A 22,189-nucleotide genomic window follows, 5' to 3' on the forward strand; every position below is an offset into this window, starting at 1 on the left:
CGGCCACGTTCACCTCCTTCGATATATCGATCGGAACGCCCCCACCTTCTAGCATCATCACCATTGTTGGGGCATTCTCATACTCATTCTCAGCTTCTGTCTCCACCCCACTCAAGTCGTTCAACTCTGATAGTGACATTGAACACTTTGTCCACTCGACAAGGGTTTCAATTCAAAGTTGAACCCTATTTTGGAAGCCCCACGCCTAGAGCTACCGACCTACTGGTCTCAAAACAGTAACTCTTCGAACTCTAAGTGACCTTCAGCTCGGTTTGGGCGATCGAATACCTACTTGTTTAGGACCACTCGTGTAGGTTTTTCACCACTCGGTCTGGAAGACCGGGTGACCTATGTAACCAAACCCTTATCGATAACCAGATTTCACCCATGCCACTTCACTCGACCCAGTCAAGTAAACTGAGACGAGCCGAACTAAAAACCCCATAACTTGGCTTTGTCTTCTACCTTCGCCAAAAAACCCAAACACGCCAAAAATCAACCCAACATACTTTATGCCCACAAAAAACAGAGCAAAACCCACTCAAATCACTCCAAATCTCTCTAGAAATCCAAATACAAACATAAGTCCATTTTACCAGAAACGCAAACCGTAATAAAACTCCTAAATTAGAGAATCTCCTTCACAAACAAACCCAGGAAAAACCCGAAACCCTTTTTCTTTCTTCTTTTCTCTATACACTCGAAAATCAGAAAAAGAAGACCCAAAACCTTTTTTCTTTCTTCTTTTCTCTAAACCTTAAAACAACACAAATACTATCCTAGGAACCAACCAAAAGCAGTAGTAAACTCGAAAATCAGAAAAAGAAGACTCAAAAGGAGCGGTTACCGTGAAAAAACACTGAAAAATCTTTGAAACTTTGAAAGCTCTCCCCTGCGAAGAAACTCTTCAGTTTTATCAGATGAGAAAGAAGAAATAGCCAAAGGCACTTAGGGACGACATTTAATGATTGTCCCTTCGACAGTTTCATGTGGCAAAACTCGTTTTACCCTAGGCGACTCGACTTTCCAAATTCCTACCCAAAATAGGTCGAAATCCTAACCCTACACGTGTCACTAAGTTCAGGAATGTGTATACCCAGAAGCATGAGGATTGCATCTGCCATAACATCATCATTTGGTCAACCCGACTAGGCGACTACATCTCCAATGAGTGTAGATGATTCATCCCATTACTAACTTGACAAACACCTTCTGATACATTATGTCCATTCGCCTAGCCCACCCGGCCAAATGGGAAGCTCCAAAAAACCAGTTCGCAACACATCAATTGGCGTGACGCGTCTAGTGATATAAGCTCTAATGACTTATCTCGCTCGGTTCAATGCACCAAGCTTTAAATGGTACTTCACATACCCTTACTTGGTTCGTGCACCGAGTGAGGATATCTTCGCAGGATGTGCCTCACATCCCTCACTCGGTCTGACGCATCGGACGAGTTCTCCAAGGTCAACTCCACTCTCTTACTCATTTAGATACGCTGAGTGAAATCATAATGGTGTTTCACCTCCACCTGCTTAGCCCGGTGTACCGAATGCATCACCTACAACAAAAGTTATACTATTTTTTCCCGTAAACACAGAAGCAACATAGTCACATGCTCAACCAGTCGGTCAAGAAGGTCGACTAGGTACACCTCTACGCAACGTCTACTCTCTAAGCTAAGCACTCCTTAACTTAGAGAGTGGGGGGCAAACTATTAGGGCCACAAAATATTCTCGGCCCAAATAGGCCTAAAGACAAAGACACCCTCAACAAAACTCGACGCCAGGGCCTAGTTTCGATTGGGCTCGCAATAGAGTTTACATATCTGGTCCGTTCGATTCACCTACCTAGTTGCTCACCATTTGGATCTAATAAGTAGAGGCTCGATTTGTTTAGGCCTCACTGTCAGTTTATCTAGGCCCAGACCCTTCGATCCTATACCACTTTCTGGACATAGGATCTACTTAGAGCCCAGGGTCGCTTACTTACCTCGGTACTATTTGAACTCTATCGAAGAGGTCCATCACTATTCCAATTCATGTAAGATCAGTGTCTTAGACCCGCTGGGACCCCCTTTTCTACTGAGGTAAGGGAGCTAAAGGTTCTCATTTTTCACAAAACCTCAACTCCAAGGACTCTCATTCCCACCAGGATTCGAAGATCCTACAGTTGCTATTTAAATAGAGGTCAACCCTCTCACAAGGGACAAACATTACACCTTCAAACCCTGTAGTTCCCACTCTTGAGAACTTTGCATTACAGTTGTAGTTATAATCTCCGACTAGAATTCTAGTAACCTTTTCTCTCCTTAACCCTCACTAAATTAGTCTCACTCGGCCTTTTTGACTTGAGCGTCAGAGTGCCTATAGCAAACACTACCCCGATTTTTTCTATTCACTTCACGCTTGTTTTCTTGCATGTGCAAGTACAGTGGATTGCTAGTGGCCTTAACCTCATGGGATCAGTCTGTATTTTCATAAAGATAGATTTTTTTTTCGCATCTACAACAACACAACCAAATGCAACAATTCTTCTAACTCATGAACTGCATCAAAAACTTCATGTCCACCACACAACCAAATGTAACAATTCTTCCCAAATGACAATGGTCTTTGACAATTCAAAAAGTGCGAGTTATTTTCTTTAGTTTCTTGAGAGAGTTGTTCCCATATGCATTACTAACTGCCAAAATTATTTTATTCTACAAAAACTTCAATTACAATAAAGAGAACTATTAATTGAGTTATTTCTATAGCAAAGTATTAATTGAAGTTTCACAACCCACTAATGCAATTCCAAAGGGTCTTCTCTAAAAAATAATATAAATAGCCTAGAACTGAAGTTGTATACTTATCATTTATCAAAGCTTCATATCTAGAATGATATGAACACGATCCTGGAGCAGCATAATACAAACTAAACATAGATTTTATGCAAGGGACTAAGGGAGCAAACAAAACCTTCAAAATTAGTAATAGAATTAATTGAATTCAACCAATGCTTTGATAAAAAAAAAAAAAAATCATGGATGCAAGTATATTTATACTTTTACATTACCCAAATGAACAACAGAATAGTCTCTCGATTAAGAATACTTGTAATGGTGAGATCGAAATCAATTATGTACTCATCTCAGTATCTCACATACAGACAAATCAACATTCAACAAGAATTAGAGATGCATTACCTTGTTGAATCGGCGGTGGAGTGGTGGACTATTGGTCATGGAGCAACTGAGGATTGAAAATCTGAATCGGCAATGGACTACTAGTCGTGGGCTCGTGGTTGTCGTCGTTCGTAGAAGTGGAATTGAAATCATGGTCATCGCCATTCATTGTTCATGGAAGTGGAACTAGATCCGTGGTTGACACTGTTCGTGGTTCAAGGAACTAGAACTATGGTTGTCTGGTGGTCATTGGAGGTTGTCACCGTTCCCCGGTGAGAATGGTTGACAGTGATGACAAATGCTAATGAGTGATGAGACAGATGGATGGGTTTGGAGTAATGAAGTTTTGTGGTGGGAGACGCTGGCGATAGAGTCTGGAGGCGAAGATTTTGCAAAAGCCAAAAAACAATAAAACTCATTTTGATTTTCTTTATATACCTAGGGTTAGGGCTAGGGTAAAAATCAATTTTGAAAACCGGTTTCAGTTAACTGGTTTGGGAAAACTCTCAAACCGAACTAATTTTTTGGTTTTTCAATTTTCACAAACCGAAAACCGAACTGGTTTGCAAAAAAACGGGATTTTCGGTTTGATTTTTGGTTCAGTTCGGTTCGGTTTCTAAACTACTTCTCCCACCCTAGTACATTCTAATTTTGTTTATTATAAAACCATTAAATTAAGAAAATGAATGTGATGAATTAGAAGATATGGTATGTGCAGAGGAAGAAGTGGAGCCTCATATTGGAATGGTGTTTGATTCAGTTGATTGTTTGGTGAAGTATTACAAAAGTTATGGGAATAAAATGGGTTTTGAAGCAATGATACGTACGTCAAAGAAAGAAGATGATAAGGAGGTGAGATACATGATAATGGCGTGTTCTTGTTCTAGGAAAGAGAGATGTAAATCCAGAAATACCTTGAAAAAGCAACCTGCTAAAACAGATTGTAAGAGTCAGATTAGTGCAGCTTTGAATGGTGAATGCAAATTGGAAATTAAATTAGTTGTGGTTGAAAATAACCATGATCTTACAAGTTTGACAAAAAGAAGATATTTCAAGGTAAACCAAACGATACAACCTTTTGTGAAAATGAGGCTTGAAGTTAATGATCAGGCTGGGATTAGACCATATAAAAATTTTCAGTCATGTTCAGTTGAGGCAGGAGGTGTAAAGAATTTCATGTTTCTACAAAAAGATTATAGGAACTACATTGAAAAATTTAGAAGGCTACGACTTGGAGTTAGAGACGCTTTGGCAGTACTCGGGTATTTTATGAAAATGCAAAAGGAGAATTCAAATTTCTGGTACATGATTAATGTAGATGAAGAGAGTCAATTAAAGAATGTGCTATGGGTTTATACTAGATGTAGGGCTGCATATAAAGAATTTGGTGATATTGTGACCTTCGACACAACGTATCTGATGAACAAGTATGCTATGCCATTTGCTTCTTTTCCGGGGGTTGATCATCATAGACATTCAACATTGTTAGGTTGTGAGTTAATTTCCCATAAGGACACTGAGACATTTGTATGGCTATTACATTCTTGGCTTGAATGCATGGATTTTGCTCCTAATGGAATTATCACTAATCAAGATAAGGCCATGCAAAATGCAATTGAGATTGTTTTCCCCGGTATAAGACATAGGTGATATTTGTGGCATATAATAAAGAAACTGCCTGAGAAGTGGGTATAAGGAATATGAAACTATAAAGTTTAAGTTACAAAATATTGTATATGATTCGTTGACACGTGAAGAGTTCGAAGAACGGTAGAACAAATTCATTGATGTGCACAACCTTCACGAGAATGAATGGTTATGTGGATTGTACAAAGAAAGAGTACATTGGGTGATTGCATTTCTTAAAGATACTTTCTGGGCAGGTAAACGTAGTGAAAGTATGCATGCATTTTTCGAGATATGTAATTCCAAAACAACGTTGAAACAATTTTGTGGGGAAGATTTATTGTGAATTATCTTTTCTTAGAAAGTGCAATTCGTATGAGGAGTATCAAGTATTAGAAGATGTTTGGTTTGCATATAGTAATCGGCATGTTCCCTTTCTAATATACTTTGAAGAAAGTTCATGTGATATTCGTTGTAATTGTCATTTGTTTGAGTTCAGATGGATTTTATGTAGACATGTCATTATTGTGTTGATTCATAAAAGGGTTTCACACATTCCAGATAAGTACATTTAATAGCATTAGAGGAAAAATATAAATAGATGTCATATGAAAATCAAGGTAAGTTATAATAAGTGGAGCACCAACGTTGAAGGACAACGTTTTGAGAAGTTGTCTAATATAATGTTGATAGTAGCCGATATGACATCAAACAATGAGGAAGACTGTAGTATGTTGATGAAATTTATGATTGGCATGAGAAAAAAGTTGGAGCAGAAGGAAAGTGAGGAAGGGCTTGGTAATAAAGATAGGGACAATCCTCCCAAAGAGGGGAATAGTCTAATTATTAGTCCACAGGCAGTTCGTAGCAAAAGTCATCCTCCATGCAAAAGAAAGCAATTGAAGGTTGACAAAATTGTACGTAGGGCTAAAAATAAAAAATTACGAAAACAAAGAATTGGTATGAGTTATACACTTATTCTTACATGATATTTGTTTTTGAAATATTATTTACTTATTTGAAGTTTATAATAATATTTACTTGATTATTAATGTGTTATGCTACTTTTTAGGGAAAGAATCATCAACAGAGCAAGACAACATTATTGAAAGCATATCGAGAACTCGTGTTGTTAAATGATGTTGTATAATTGTAAAAACCTTAAGTTTTCTATAACGTGGACTAAATTGTGGTTGTTAAATATTGACAGTTGTCCACTGGTCCGGTTCAAAATCTCGTAGGAAAAAGTAATTTATGTATTGGTCAGGTGGATGTAAATGATGAATATGTTTCGTTGGGAGAGATTTGATAACATTAACCGGTTAAAGCATATAAAATTGTATTCGGTAGAAATTATTCGCGTTTTGGTTAATTTCTGACGAATGTAGTTGAGCTGTATACTGATTCAGTTGTTTTGTTTTTGTTATTTTTGTCGCTGGTTGGGTAAGGGTAGGTTGTTTATTGTAGGGTTGTGAATTCATAATAATAATGTAAATGTAACTTATTCTGAATGTTTTCAGTATATATTATCGTCACATTTCAGTATATATTATTCTGCATTTCATTTGAGATTTGAATTTTTATTTCTTTTGGTATGTCTGATATTACATATAAATATGCATTGAGATATGTATTGAACAATAATTAATGATATGAAATTGTGGCAAATATAATCTTCGTACATAACATTCATAGTGACAATTAACATTCATATGATATTGGAGAAGTTTAGCTAATTGAGAACATCTTGTGAAATCAAACTTTATTAAGTAACATATATATAAACAAAAGGCAAATATAATTTGTGTACATAGAGTTTAGTATTTGAACTATACATAATGACAATTAACATTCATAGTGCATTCCCCAAGGATGTTGAGAAGGTGGAGGTTGTTGAGAAGTTCTTCATCATAGTGCAGGGAGTGGAGGTTGATTAGAGGAAGAGGAGGCTGTTGAGAATTTCTTCATCATGCTGGAAATTTCTATCATGCGTTCTTCAAGGATGTCAACCATTTCTTCTATTCTTGATGTGAACGAGTTAAAATCACTTTGCAACTGATCATGTTGTTCCTTCATTTTCCTCTTAATACGTGAAAAACTCTCCTCTTGAAACCTTTCGATCTGCTCAAATCTGCTTACTATTTCTTCTAAGGTATGAGAAGATATTTCTTGTACATTCTGAGAAAGATCTAGGTTCAATACTCATTCTTCTTCTTTTGCACAAATAGACTTGTCCTTGATTTTCCCCATCTGGAACAGGGACACCTTTCTAAACCGTTGCCTCTTCCTTCATTTCATCCCAAATCAGAAACCATTCTCCTGCCACATTCTTTTAAATCAAACCCATTCTACACAATGTAACATCCCCCAGCAAATTATTTGTAGAAAATGTAATCTTATTGGCTTCATCAGAAGGGAGTGATCTCTAAACCCAACTTCTCACATATTAGCGTAACAAGCATCCCCTAATATATTTCTCATTTTTCTGCTTTAATCTCTCCCAAATTCTTAATCAATAACTTTGCTGAATTTACTTTCCTCCCTGTTATTGCTGCTTCCATGAACAATAAATAATTGACCCTTACATTTCCATTTGTCTCTTTCCTGCCATTAAATGTGAAAGTTAGAAATTCATGAAATATTCTCATGGCAGGATTCTTTAACTTCATCCAAGCTTGTTTGGAATCCCACGTTCTGGATACGTTATCCAAACCTTCAAAATCAAATCCTATCCAGATTGCTAAATCCTGTGACCTCACTACATAATTCTGATTCTTTAATCTAAAAAACATTGTATACGTTGGAAAATCATCAGTATCTGTCTTCATAACTTCCAAACTACTAAAAGACTCATAGATCAAATGCTTATATTCATCATATCTAATACTCACCAATTGGTCCCATTTCAAATTACGGATCCAACTATTAATCTCATCACCTAAACTCAAACTTGCTATAAATCCTAAATCCAAACTTCTCCCAAGAAAAATATCTTTTTTCGCCATCTCTTTGTATTGCTTTTGCTGCAAGTCTCAAAATTGGACTCCAGATGATGACGTGCCTCCATGAGGAATGGTTGTAGTTTTTGCTCTTACCATTTTCTACTTTCTTCTAAAACTAACAGCTTCCTGAAAAAAAACATATCCATAAGTAATTCTGCATATATTAAAAAAGAGAGAACTATCATGAAGAGTATGTAGAACCTGACAAATGTTCTCAAAGAACCGTATGAAAAGAATAATTTAAAGCAATTTTGCAATTCATTGAAATTAAAAGAACAAAACAAGTTTACAATTAGAAAGAATGATTTACTAGCTACTACCAGAACAAATACAAAACATTGATTAGCTGGATAGTTACTAATGTATATTACTCCAAGCAATTAATTGAAATTGAGTCCCACAATTAACAAGTTCATTCATGCAATTGAAAGGGAAGAACTTGTGATGTCAACTACTGAGAAATCATGTTTCGTGCCACTCATGTCCAGTCCAGCAAGAAAGAAGGTAAAATTATCCAGTATTAGTACGGCTCAGAACCATTTTCTTCTTATAGCTAATGTACCCAAAGTACAATCTCCCACAGCAATTAAATCCTAGGATAGCAAAGTGATTACAGTTATCAAATAAAGAGTTATCGTGGACAAGTGAATTTCAAAGTTTAAACCTCATATTTTAGGGACTAATTGTTGAGCTTTTCAGCTGACGACAAAGTAGAAGTCTCCCATCCCACATGTTCTCTGGATTGGGTTTAATTTAATAAATGAATTGGTTCAAGGACAGATACTCTCTATTTCCCAATTTTCACTTTGATTGTTCCTAATTCAAGCCAACTATTTGACATAAAAATGTTATCAATTGGGACTAATACTCACCAACTACAGAAGTCATGGGCAAAAAAATCACTAATCCATATTAAATCAAAGACTCCTTGGGCTATTCTCCATCTCCTTATGAGCGGAATGTGTTACCATGAGTGGAGCAGAGGGGAATTTTTATTTACACATCTGAATTTTTATTTACTTGATGTGTAAATAAAAATTATCAAGTAAATAAAAATTCCCCTCTGCTCAATGATATTTCCAGCATCAGCAATTGGCCTCCTCAAGGACTTTTAATAATCTGCTCTCCTTTCCCTAAAATCACACTCCTTAATATACTAATTCCACTAACTGAATTATTCCTTCCCCTAGCACACTTACTCTTCACATGAGAATATCACCTAACCAACCTCCACTAACACATGCCACTCACACCTCTTGCCATCTTTTATCCTTATGCCCCTTATACACCTTCTTACTGATGGAACTCCCTGCCAATTTCACACTAACCAGCAAGCAATAGGCAACAAAAATGCAGATAACACAACAAAAATTCTGGAAGCAATCATATAATGTAATGTAACAATTCATTCTTCTTGATACTACCTTTCTCAATTGTTTTTCTAAATTCAAATCAATAACATCACAAAAATTGGCAAGGAGACAAACATCTGAAAACAAGTTTCCTCCTGCATTGTGCTCCATTAGAAGCAGCAGAGCAACCAGGAAAAAAGCATTGTAGAACCAAGTACCAAAAAGTTATCAGACTTCTACTGCTCAATAGTAGCAACTACCTTTCTCAATTGTTTTTCTGAATTCAAACAAATGACATCACAAAAATTCACTGACATGATGAACACAAACCAAATAAACACAATAATGAATCCACACTCCTTCATAATAAAACCAAATTCACATTTTTGCATAGATTAAATATGCCTCATTCATCAATACAAATAGCATTATTGCACAACCAATTAACATATATCCTTAGGGTAGTTTTGATGTAAATTATTAGGGCTTCTACCAAGCAAAACCCAGCCAAATAATCTTTATACACCTGGAACAGTTTTGATGTTCCTGTGAACTTTCTTCAATGAACGATAAGCAAGAGAGAAATGAAGTACGAAAACAAAAATTACTCACAAATGTTATGTGGTTTAACTATGTAGTCTAGCCGGAGTCTAGACGAAGAAGTGAACAACGGCGGCAGATGTAATGTGGCTTCAATGGTTTCTGCTGTTTTTCTTTTTTTTAGAATTAGTTTTGGAACCTTCAATTAGGAAAACCAGTAGCATTTTTGTTTTAAAAAAGTGTTTTTTTTATTATTTTTAACAAAGTATGGATGCTAATCCATCTCATGTGGACAGCCGTCCATATACAAAGGACGGTCATCCATATAATTTAGATGACAGTCAATAGTAAAGGGACGTCCGTCCATAGTATGTGGACGGGAGGCCATTGATTTTTATTGATTTTTTTTGGACCCTCGTCCATTCATGAATGAATGGCCGTCCATAATTGTTGGACGATTGTTCATTCACGGAAGTCTTGTATCGTGTCCTACGTGGTGACGTCCGAGTCAAGTGCCACATAGGTCAGGGCAAAATTTCAGTACCAACTTTCGGTGTCCATAGCACTTTTGGTCTATTATATTTGGCCACATAAATAGTAATTTTTAACCATTATGGGAGCTAATTGAAATAATTTATATAAAAAAAAAAATACATTCATCAAACATCTATACATAGCGTATAAGATCCGATTCTCTCCATATATTATGTGCTCAATTCATTACACCTGGATTGACAGTAGCAAATTCAAGTAAATCTTGGTCACCTTCAAATAACGCCATGTCTTCTTCGCTCAAACTTACCATAACTTCTACTCCTTCACCATCTCTCGCGTCCATCATAAACACCGCATTCTTAAATATTAGGCTGGGAACAGTAGTCCATATCGGCTTTCCCCACCCGAAATCAACCTCATAAAGTGGAAATCTGCACCAACTGGTGCATGTATGATAATCTATATCCTCTCTTCCCAGTAAATTTTCTATCCCACACATTTTTAGCCATGTCCTTTTCTCTACTTTAATCTTTTGCAAACCAGTTTTCTTGAATTCTGTTAATTCTTTTCTTAGTTCACAAACCAGTCCCTGCAAGTCTGTCTCCTTTTCTGTCGAATGCGCAGCGAAGAACGCCCCCACAATGTTGCCGATGCAGTTTTCCGGCAAAGGTGGCTCTATTCTTTTACGTAAGTTCACTACGTGGCTTATAACAGATAGTCTCGGAAACCCTTTTGCTGATCTTGAAACATTTATCATGCATTTCCAGATTAAAGCCGTGACAGCTTCCACGCGCGTTGGTTGCTGCACTGTTGCTCCGGCTGCTTTCGCCTTGAGGGAAACAATCTTTGATGATTCAATCACGCACCTCTTGCTAATTAAGCTATCATGACGCGGAATTGTAATATGGGGCTTGGAATCTAATGGAGGGAAAATAGATGCTGCGTTGAATTCAGGAAACTTCACTCCATCGCTAGACCCTGAAATGGCTATTTGAGACCAACTATTTAAGACTGTAGACAGCGTTTGTGTGTCTGCAATTTTATGTGAAATGCAAACGCCAATTACCATTCCACCGCATTTGAAGAAGTTGGCTTGAACAAACAGTAGGCGGCTGGAGTCAGCCTCCTCTGATTCAATCTCAACAGGAAGAAAACTTCGTAGCATTGATGCATCAGGCTGTTGAAGAATGTCAGATAAATTGCATTTGATTTGAGCTTCAACATATTCAGCCCCATCGTCATTACACTCAATGGTGGTTTGTTCTTTGATTATGCCAGCGAGTGGATAGAATACTGTAAGCAATTTTGACAGGGATGTCTTCAGCTTCTGCGATCTTTGGGTGGCCGGGATTAGATGGTTATTTGTATTATTGTTTTCTGGGTAGAAAAGAAGCAATGGTGTGAACATTACAGGAGCAGTCTGGTCAATAAGGGAAAAGTTGAAATTTCTTAGGTGTTGGGGGGTTGGAGAAGATGGCTTGATTGTTTCTCTAGCAACAATCTCAATATCCATTGTCATAGCCATGTTGCTGTATCTATTTGGGCGTGTAATTGATATTTAAATCAAGCATACTTGGGATAATGTGGTTGGCATTTAATTATATATATAGATATAGTAAGTCCTCCCTGTATGAAACAAATATAGAAAAAAATAGTTAGAGGAAGACGGGACACTCTTGGATTTTTGGAATAAAACTTTTTTCATTATCAGCAATTATAGTTAGGGTGGCTGGGTCCGGGTACCCGCCCAATTTCACCGGAACCAGAATTGGATGGTTCCTAGCTTTTGGAACCGGAACTATCAATTTCGATTCCTTAATTCCTGAAACTGTAACCTAGTTCTGGTTCTGGTACCGGAAAATATTGCGTAACCTCTCTACTATTTAAAAAAATGACAAACATATCTGTAAAAATTACAATACACCACCAAAATTAAAATTACATATAATTGTTTTCTCTCTCCTCCCTCATTATTTCCTCTTATTCTCCTCATCAGCTCCTCTCTCACTTGGACTCTACCATACGATCTGCACCACTCGCAAGTTTGATTTTGGTACGTTGGTAGGATGCAATTTGAAGCTGCAAATTAATGGAGCTCTCAAGTTCTCAAGTGGAGTGTGGAGAGAATGGGAACAATAGAAAGAGCAAAGACCTCAAAAGTAGATAGCCATTAACTGTCTTCCAAATAGATGATACTTATAATCGTCGAGCTGACCAGCAAGAAACGTACTCCTCAAGTCAATAGTAGCTGCAGCCATTTACTGAGCAAAAGCAAGAATTACCCAATCTCTTTTTAAGTAACTTTTTTTACGTGTAAGTAATCAATTGGTCAGTAAAAGATAGGGTTATCTAAAAATATTTACTCACAATGAAGTTGTTGTAGATAATAGAGATGGACATATATATGGTCAAATCAGTTGTTGAAATTCAAGAAAATTGTTTGTTTTTCAAAATTTATCAAAATTTTTATTTTTCTTTTTAATTTCTTGACATTAATTAGCATTCATAATTAATTTTTGAATGAATTGCTTTAATTTACAAAAGCTTTAGCTCTTTCCCCTCTTGTCCAAACACATACCATGCCTTACCTTTAGCTCACCACCATCACCGTCTCAAACACCTCCAACGCTTCCTCCTCATTCTCTGTCTCCTCAAACACCTAGATCGGCCGGCTACCTCTCTCTTCACTTAGCCTTTTCGCCAAAATTAAAATTACATATAATACTTTTTTTTTTTTCTCAGGGTGTATGGTTTGGGATGTATTTGGGTGCATATGTTTGCAAGTTGATTTGCTGGTTTGAATGTATTTGGGTGTATTTGTCTACCCTAATTATAGTTATTTTATTTTTAGTTTGAGGTATTATTGTCTTGTAATTTGTATATAAGGCTCCCTTATGATGACTAAGTTATAAGAAGTAAATGACTGACTTGCGTTTAAGTTTTAGCTCTAGCAACAGAAAGAACACATTTAAGTGTTGAAGATGCTTCCAAATTTAATCTCCTTTTAATTGGTTTAGTAGATAATACCCTTCATCTAATTTCTTTCCACTTTTAACCTCTTCACTCTAGCAGCTAGGAAAGTCACTCAAATAAAATATAAAAAAATATTTTTTTTCATTTATTATTTTTAGAAAATTAAAATAACTCTCATATACATTTACTATTCTTTTTTAAAAATAATATATTTTATTTCTTAATTTTGTTAATAAAATATAATTAGTTGATTTATTTGTTAGCTTATCGAAATTTTGATGCTAGAGTAACGTGGACTTAAGTACTAGAGTTGTTAGAGTGAAGACATCAAAGTTGTGGAGGGATAAAAATAGAACAAAAATAGATAAAATGACTTATCTACTATACCAATTAAATAAATATTATACCTACATGAAATACATAATAAATTTAGGGGTTAAAAATAATTTTTTTTTAAACCATTATAAATTTATAACCATTCATTTATATTTTATTTATTAATTAATTAAAAATTTTTAAATCACCCCTGGTAAATTACAAAATCCCCCTTATATAATTTTATATTACCCAAATATATAAAAAATTAGAGTATAAATGGATATTTATCAAGCCTACATAATACCAATCCTATACAAGCCAGGGCTAGGCTTCGGATCGGTTCAAACCCTCACAAAAGTGACAGGCCCAAGGACGGATCCCAACCAATTTGGACCCTATTCCTAAGAGATCGATCCTAAATTAGGACAGGTCCTCCCAAGCTCAGCCCGTTTGGCCGCCTCTATTTCCAAGTAAAAATATGCCCAACATATCTTCTACAACTTACTCAACAATAAAAACGTATTTACGTCTTACTTAATGAGAAGGGATGATGCAGATCATCATCTCCTAATTTTAATTTTACCTTAATAACCCTATGATTAGCTGTTAAGTATGAAGACAAAATGACATGTGAATCACGTTGAGTATTTACAAATAATCTAAATTTATATATACAGTATAAACAAATTAAGTGAATAACTTTTTTAATAAATTTGAAGAATTTCCACATATACCCTTAGATTCCTGTAGGGTATCTGACAATGGGGGGTATAATTTACACAAAAATGCATGCAAAGAAGTGACGTGGTAGGGGACCACATTTTCATTCATTTTCATTAACTCTCATAAACTCCATTATTAAATTTCAGAGTAAATGACATGTTCCCACCAAGGTTTAGTGAAATCCCAGGTATCCCTGGTTTCATAAATTCTGGATTCCCACCCCTAGATGGACACCGTTTCCTTCTTTTTAACTGTTAAAGGCTAAAATAATCTTTTTTTCTCTTCCCTTCCCATTTCTTCTTCATCTTTGCCTCCTCATCCCATCTTCTTCTTTTTCCCTCCACATCTCAAAACGGATGTCGTTTCAAGCCCACTCGTCTAATTCCGATGACGTCTTGACGCCCCGTCACCACCATTCGATCTGCCAACCCCACCCCCACTAAAACCCCTCTATCCCTTACCCCACAAATCTTGCAAATCACCTCTTGGCCATATTCTAAAATCAGTCCAACTGCCAGTCTTTTTACCACTTTTCAGGCTTTTTTTCACCCAAAACCACCTCCCTAAACCTCCCACACCAAAACCCCAGCCTTTCCTCAACTGAAACAATCGTCCCCACCTAGAAAACATCGGCCACAGCTGGGTTTTTTTATGAGCTGCATGACTGTTTCCAATCAGATTCTGGTTGATTTTGGCGGCCTCAACCCCAAACAACACCACTCCTACACTCATTAGCATCTCCCCTTCAAAACCCTCAAGCTTTCCGACCATGATTGCCCACTGTTCACCACCGCCACTCAACTTTGGGTTTTGCAAAATCAGTTGAAATGGGAGTTTGATTGGGTTGTGGGATTGATTTTTGATTTAGTTTTTTGTTTGATGTTTTAGTTTGATTGTTGTGTGTTGCGGTGATTGTGTTGGGAAAGAAGAAGGGTTGAATGTGGTGGTGGTTTGGTCGGCTAGGGTTGGGAAAGAAGAAGGGTTGGTTGTGGTGGTGGTTTGGCCAACTGGTGTTGGGAAAGAAGAAAGGTCGGTTGTGGTGGTGGTTTGGCTAGCTGGTGTTGGAAAGAAGAAGGGTCGGTTGTGGTGGTGGTTTGGCTAACCAGTGTTGGGAAAGAAGAAGGGTCAGTTGTGGTGGTGGTTTGGGGTGGGGTGGGTTTGGAATGGGCTATGAAGAAGAGAATGAGAGATAAAAAAGGAGAAGGTCCAAGGGTAATTTGGTAAAAGAACCATCTACCCCTATGTCATCACTAACGACGTCCATTTAAGGGTGTGAATCTCCAATTTATGAAGCCAAGGGTACCAACCTGGGATTTCACTGAACATTGGTGGGAACATGTCGTTAACTCTTAAATTTCCTCTCAAATTATCCTTATCAGCTTCCAATCACACTTCTTCTTCTTCATATTATCATTGCCCCTACTCCTATCTTTCCAAACACTTTTATTTAGAACATATTAAAATATAGATATATATACACGATATAATCTCTCTATAGTTATAATGTTTTGACCAATTAAATTTATTACTATAAAGAGGTTATAATTTAATAGAGGTATAATTACAAGAATTATTATTTTGATTTCTTATTTCATAATTCATGTTTTAGTAATATTAGAATTTCAATTCATTGTTTTAGTAACATTAGGATAATATGAAAATGGATATCAAAGAGTCCCTGTAAAATTAAGTGATCAGATTCGACAACTTTACTACACTAATCAAATGAATATTAATGTTTTCCTCAATAATCCAAATGAACAACAAGTCGTGTATATTTTAACTGAAAAAAGAAATCATTACTAGAATTAGACAAAAAGATGAAAGAGATAATCTTGAGGATGATAGTACTGAAATATCAAAAATTTCATGTCAAGAAGCTTTAAACATGCTTGAGAGTTAAAAATATTTTGGCTTCAACAAGAAGGTGTCCATGATGATGGCTTTTTATTTACCCGTAAGATAAAAGATGTGGTAATAACTCTAAAGCATAAATCATTGTCCCAAACAACTTTAGATAAATATTTCATTTCATCTTAAACTTTAATGTAACATAGCATACATTTTTTGCAATATACAGTAAAACTTCTTTATAGTCATAATGTTGGGATCAAACTAATTTATTACTATAAGGAGGTTATAACTTAATAGATGTGTAGTTTCAAAAAAACTATTTTGATTTCTTATTTTATAATTCATGTTTTAGTAGTATGTATTAGGACTTCAATTAATTGTTTTAGTAGTATTAGGATTTCTTATTTACTTTTAATATTACTTGTTTCTTATTTTATAATTTATGTTTTGGTAGTATTAGGATTTCAATTCACATTTTAGTAGTATTAGGATTTTAATTCATTGTTTTGGTAGTATTAGGATTTCCTATTTACTTTTAATATTACTTGATTTCCTATTTTAAAATTTATATTTTAGTAGTACTAGGATTTCAATTCATGTTTCAGTATTAGTAGGATTTCAATTCATTGTTTTAATAGTATTATTAGGATTTCTTATTTACTTATTCTAGTATAATTATGATTAGCCTGCTATAAATAGGGTTGTTATGTTTCAACTTATTCAATCAAGTTTTCAATAAAATCTTCCACCAATTCAAGTGATACCTTTCTTCTTCCTCTAGCAAATCAATCATGCCATCCAAAGTTAATACACAAACTCAATTGACTGAAAGAATTCGTGTTGAGTTGTGTAAAATGAAAGAATCAAACCCTAGTTGGAAGCTGAAAGATCTTGTGAAGTGGTTAGAAGATACTCATGGTCTTAAGGTATCACAAGCAGTAATATCTAAGATACTCAAACGATCAACTGACCTCCTTCAAGAAGAGTGATAGTTGAACCCAAACACAAAACATTCAAAGATGGTAAAGTACCCAGCAATGAAGTCTGCCATCTATGAATGGTTTGTATGCCATCAAGAGCATGTCAATATGAATGGTGAATTGTTAAAAGAGAAGGGAAATGTTTTTCTAAGGAAACTCTATCTCGAAGCTACCTCATTTGGATTTTCAAATGGATGGTTGGAAAAGTTCAAGCAACGACATGTAATTCATTCTTTTCGTCGTTTTGGGGAAAGTTGTTCAGTTAATATGGAGAAAATTGAAGCTAGTTTGCCACCAATAAGAGAGGAATTAGACAAATGGGCTTTGAAGGACATTTATAATATGGATGAAATTGGCCTATTTTATCGAATGCAAGCTGATAACTCTCTTGCAACAAAGCAGTTGGAGGGCCGAAAGCAAAACAAAGAGAGGATTACAATTGTTATTTGTTGCAATGGCGATAGCTCTGACAAACTTCCGCTTTGGGTCATCGGTAAGTTTCTTAATCCAAGATGCTTTAATAATGTTAATCATGATAATCTCAATTGCAAGTATCGAGCTAATTCAAATGCATGGATGACATCTTTGTTTTTTATGGAATGGCTTAAGTGGTTTGATAGCCATTTGGATAGAAATGTCTTGCTTATATTGGATAATTGTACTGCACATGGCGGAAAGGAGAATCTCCCCCCACTTCATCACACAACTATTATGTTCCTACCACCAGCTAACACTTCCAAAATCCAGCCATGTGATGCAAGCATTATTAGAAATTTCAAAGGTTATTATCAGCAACGCTTTAATCGCTTACTTTTAAAACGGATAAAAGATCATGTATTGGAACCAGAAAAGATAAGTATCCTTGATGGAATTGTAAATGCAATTGTTGCATAGTCAATTGATGTGAAGTCACAGACAATTATCAATTGTTTTAAGCACTGCAAAATTAGGACCCCCGATGTCGATGAATTGCAAGTTACAAATGAAGTGATTGAGGAGAATAGAAAAGTCATTGCAGAATTGAGTGATCAGATTCGACAACTTCACTACACTAATCGAATAGATATTAATGTTTTCCTCGATCATCCAAATGAGCAACAAGTCGTATATGCTTTAACTGAAGAAGAAATAATTGTTGCAATTAGACAAAAAGAGAAATGAAATAATCTCGAGGATGATAGTACGGAAATACAAAAAGTTTCGTGCTATGAATCTTTAAAGATGCTTAAGAAGCTAGAAATATTGTGGCTTCAACAAGAAAGTGTCCATGGTAGCGAGTTATAATATACCCGCAAGTTAGAAGATTTGGTAACAACTCGAAAGCATAAATCATTGTCCCAAACAACTTTAGATAAATATTTTATTTCATCATAAACCTTTAATATAACATAGCATATATTTTTTTTGCAATATACAAATAATTATTACTATGTGGAGGCAACTTTCCTTAAGACATGAATTAAAAAAATTATCACTTATCACAATGTAGAATTTATTCTTATTTATAACTATCTCAAATTGAGAATATAATTTTTTATGACTATGTAGAGTTTATTCCTATATAGAGTATCACTATAGAGAGGTTTTATTGTATATATAATTATTACTTTGTAGAGATAAATTCTTTAAGACGGGACCTAAAAAAATTATAATTTATTACAATGTAAAATTTATTTTTATTTATCACTGACATAAGTTAGGACCAAATTTTTTTATGACTATATAAAAGTTTTTCCTATATAAAGTAATCACTATCGAAGGTTGTACTCTTTCGTGTTAAAATTTTATAATTTTATTATCCGATGTTAATAAAATATGGTAATGTTACCGGCCGGTATGGTACGGATACAGACAACTGTATTGCATTATTATAACTCTCTCCCTCACCTTCCGAATATAACTCGTTCGTTCCCAAATCGCCCTCACTTAACAGCCTCAGCACTCGCTCTCTGGACTCAGAACCTAAAAAAGTTATTCTAAATCGCTAAAAAAAATTCATCAAATTTAGAGGCGACACAGCCGAAGTTGCTTGCGTACAGATTCGATCCCTTTTAATCTCCCAAATTTCTTCACTTCATTCCGAATTCTAGGGTTTATCTTCCCTTTCATAGATCTCACTTCATTTTGTCTGTAATTCGACTGCTCAGCGAGAGTGTCAGATCTTTGATTGCTGAGTTCGATTAAGAATTTTTGTTATTGTTGGGTGATAATGGCTGCCTTGCAGAGACTAGGGCAACCCAGTGGCGGTAACTATGGGGCTTCTTGTAATGGAGCTGACGTGGCGGGGCCGGGTCAGTTTCCTGCTGGTTTGCGGGTTCTTGTTGTGGATGATGACCATGCTTGTTTGAAAATTGTTGAGCAGATGCTTCGCCGGTGTCTCTATCAGGGTTAGTTTTTGTTTGGCTGAGGAAGAAATTGTATTCTTGAATTAATGGGGGAAACTTAAATTGGTTTTAGTTACGTTGGATGTCCTTACGTGGTCTTAGTTGGGACATAATTGCTGTTTATTTGGTATTTTCAGTTGCTTGAAATAGTGTGCTTATGTGAATGAAATTGAGTGGTCAGGTGTGAATTAATGTGGGAAATTTTTTTAATTGTTTGATTGGTTTAATTGGCTTGTTTTCATCTGTTTAATTAAGCAGTTATGGTACTTTTTATAAAGTTGAATATGGAGAGTTCTTTCTCTTCGTTTATTTGTTTATCTATTTTCTTGGGCATGAGATTAAAAACTATAGGTGCTATTTGGTGTCGAATTTTCTTTTATGTTAGTTTGAGTGGGCTGACCTTATTCACGTGGGCAAGTTTGGATTTTCATAATTGCCTAGCAATCTGGTGGATTTGTTTCAAGTTTAATTTCAAGCAATCACTTGAACAATAATGGGGAGATTGTACATATACGTCAATAGAAGAAGGTTTTTAGTATGCTGTATGGCTGCTGACTCTGAAAAGACTTCGGATTTTCTTTTGGTTACCAGGATATTTTGAGATCTCTGTGTGACTGTGTGTAAAAATATCAACTATCATACATTATTGGTTCTGCATTATTTCCCATGTTCAGAATTTATGAGAAATATTTGTGGGATATTTTGTTGTTGAATATGGCATAATTTTTGCAATGTTAGCTTTTGGTCAATTTATTCAATGTTCTTGTTGGATCGGTTGCAGTTACAACATGCTCCCAGGCAACTTGTTGCCTTGAACACTTTAAGGCAGAGTAAAGGCTGTTTTGATGTAGTACTAAGCGATGTTCACGTGCCTGATATGGATGGCTATACACTCCTTGAACATATTGGACTTGAAATGGATCTTCCTGTTATCAGTAAGTATTATTTTTATTGCTTTGTAATAGAATCTTTGTTTTGCTTCTTAAATTGACATTATAGTTAATGTTGCTTCAGTGATGTCTGCTGATGGAAGATACTCTTCTGTTTTGAGGGGAATCAGACATGGGGCTTGTGATTACTTGATTAAGCCTATACGTGAGGAAGAGCTTAAAAATTTATGGCAGCATGTTGTCCGGAAAAAGTGGAATTAAAATAAAGACATTGAACATTCAGGAGGCAGCTTTGACGAGAATGATCGCCAAAAAAGAGCAAGTGATGAAGTTGAATACGCATCTTCTGCTGATGAAGGAACTGAAGGAAGCTCAGAAGAAGAAGATGACGGTGAACTAGCTTCCAAATTGTAAGAGTGAACAAGAATGTGAGAAACTAAAATAATTAATTGTATCTTTGTTTTTTGTTTTTTGTTTTTTGTTTTTTGTCACTCTAATGAAATCAATAGCTTCCTGTGGTCGTAGTCATTTTCGACGAAGCACGGAGGGATGCAGCCAGAGGGATCGAGGAAGGTCACTTGACCCTCCTGAACTTTAAAAAAATTCATGTAAGTACATTTTCTGTCAATTTAATCCTATAAATTTTTATTTTCACATATCCTTAAAAATTTGAAGGTAATACTTCCAAATTTGGTGAATTTTTTGAAAAGTTATAATAATATATCTATATCTGTAATTCTAATAATGCAATATTTGATCATTTCCAAGTTCCAACAAGTTTCTCACCAAATTTTATTTCTTTTACTTACAAAAAACCCTAAAATGAGTCAAGTGTTTTCGTTTCTTTTCACTTGTTTCTAAAATAATAGATATTAATAATCGCATTTAAAATTTGTTAGTTAAATTTAACTACAGTAAAACATTTTTATAGTGATATTTTATATAGGAATAAACTTTACATAGTCATAAAAAAATTTATTCCCAATTCGAGATAATTATAAATATGAATAAATTTTACATTGTAATAAGTTATTATTATTCTAATTTTCGTCTCAAGGAAAGTTGTCTCCACATAGTAATAATTATTTGTATATTGCAAAAAATATGTTATATTGTATTAAGGATTTAAGATGAAATAAAATATCTATCTAAAGTTATTTGGGATAATGATTTATGTTTTAAAATTGTTACCATATTTTTTAATTTGTGGGTATATTACTCAAAAATATTTTTAGTTTCTCAAGCATGTTTAGAACTTCTTGAAACGATTCTTTTTGTATTTTCATATTATCATCCTCATGATTATTTCTTTTCTCTTCTTGTTTAGTTGTAGCAATGATTTCTTCTTCAGTTAAAGCATACATGACTTGTTGCTCATTTGGATGATTGAAGAAGACATTAATATTCATTCGATTAGTGTAGTGACGTTATCGAATCTTATTATTCAATTCTACAATAACTCTTTGATTCTTCTTATCCACTTCATTTATAACTTGCAAATTATCGACACCGGGGGTCCTAATTTTGTAATGCTTAAAACAATTGACAATTGTCTGTGGCTTCACATTAATTGACCATGTAGTAACTACATTTACAATTCTATCAAGGACATTTATCTTTGTTGGTTCTAAGATACAATCTTCTATTCATTTCAAAAGTAGGCAATTGAAGCGCTAAATTGAAACTCTAATACTATTAAAACATGAATTGAAATCATAATGTTGTACTACTAAAACATAAATTATGAAATAATATTTTTTTGTAGCTACACTTCTATTAAATTATAACCTCATTATAGTAATAAAATTAATTATTTACACCACTATGACTATAGAGGAGTTTTACTGATCAATTGGTTTGTGTCTCAATATTTCTTCCTGAAA

The 22,189-nt window shown here is 35.0% G+C and overlaps 2 protein-coding genes and 1 long non-coding RNA gene across 4 annotated transcripts; 2 read left to right on the plus strand and 1 right to left on the minus strand.

Annotated features, from left to right (window-relative positions):
* Positions 1-10,401: 10,401 nt before the first annotated feature.
* LOC116119547 (BAHD acyltransferase At5g47980-like) lies at positions 10,402-11,709 on the minus strand. The gene has a single exon (XM_031405484.1). It carries the CDS (start codon positions 11,707-11,709, stop codon positions 10,402-10,404), a length of 1,308 nt encoding a protein of 435 aa, XP_031261344.1.
* A 5,362-nt stretch (positions 11,710-17,071) lies between these two features.
* LOC116119548 (CENP-B homolog protein 2-like) lies at positions 17,072-17,649 on the plus strand. The gene is made up of 2 exons (XM_031405485.1): positions 17,072-17,525; positions 17,642-17,649. Exons 1-2 carry the CDS (start codon positions 17,072-17,074, stop codon positions 17,647-17,649), a joined length of 462 nt encoding a protein of 153 aa, XP_031261345.1.
* Positions 17,650-18,938: 1,289 nt separating this feature from the next.
* LOC116119591 lies at positions 18,939-20,928 on the plus strand. 2 transcript variants are annotated; one of them, XR_004126411.1, is made up of 4 exons: positions 18,939-19,419; positions 20,198-20,351; positions 20,431-20,734; positions 20,816-20,928. It is a non-coding gene; the product is annotated as an uncharacterized LOC116119591 (long non-coding RNA). The 2 variants fall into 2 exon arrangements; XR_004126412.1 differs by having other exon boundaries at positions 20,832-20,928.
* Positions 20,929-22,189: the final 1,261 nt, after the last annotated feature.

Source organism: Pistacia vera, unplaced genomic scaffold (assembly GCF_008641045.1).
Source record: "Pistacia vera cultivar Batoury unplaced genomic scaffold, PisVer_v2 Contig896, whole genome shotgun sequence".
Taxonomy (NCBI): domain Eukaryota; kingdom Viridiplantae; phylum Streptophyta; class Magnoliopsida; order Sapindales; family Anacardiaceae; genus Pistacia; species Pistacia vera.

Bases quoted from the DNA above. Each gene is read 5' to 3' on its own strand.
- LOC116119547 (XM_031405484.1), bottom strand. From the start codon at position 11,709: ATGGCTATGACAATGGATATTGAGATTGTTGCTAGAGAAACAATCAAG.
- LOC116119548 (XM_031405485.1), top strand. From the start codon at position 17,072: ATGGTAAAGTACCCAGCAATGAAGTCTGCCATCTATGAATGGTTTGTA.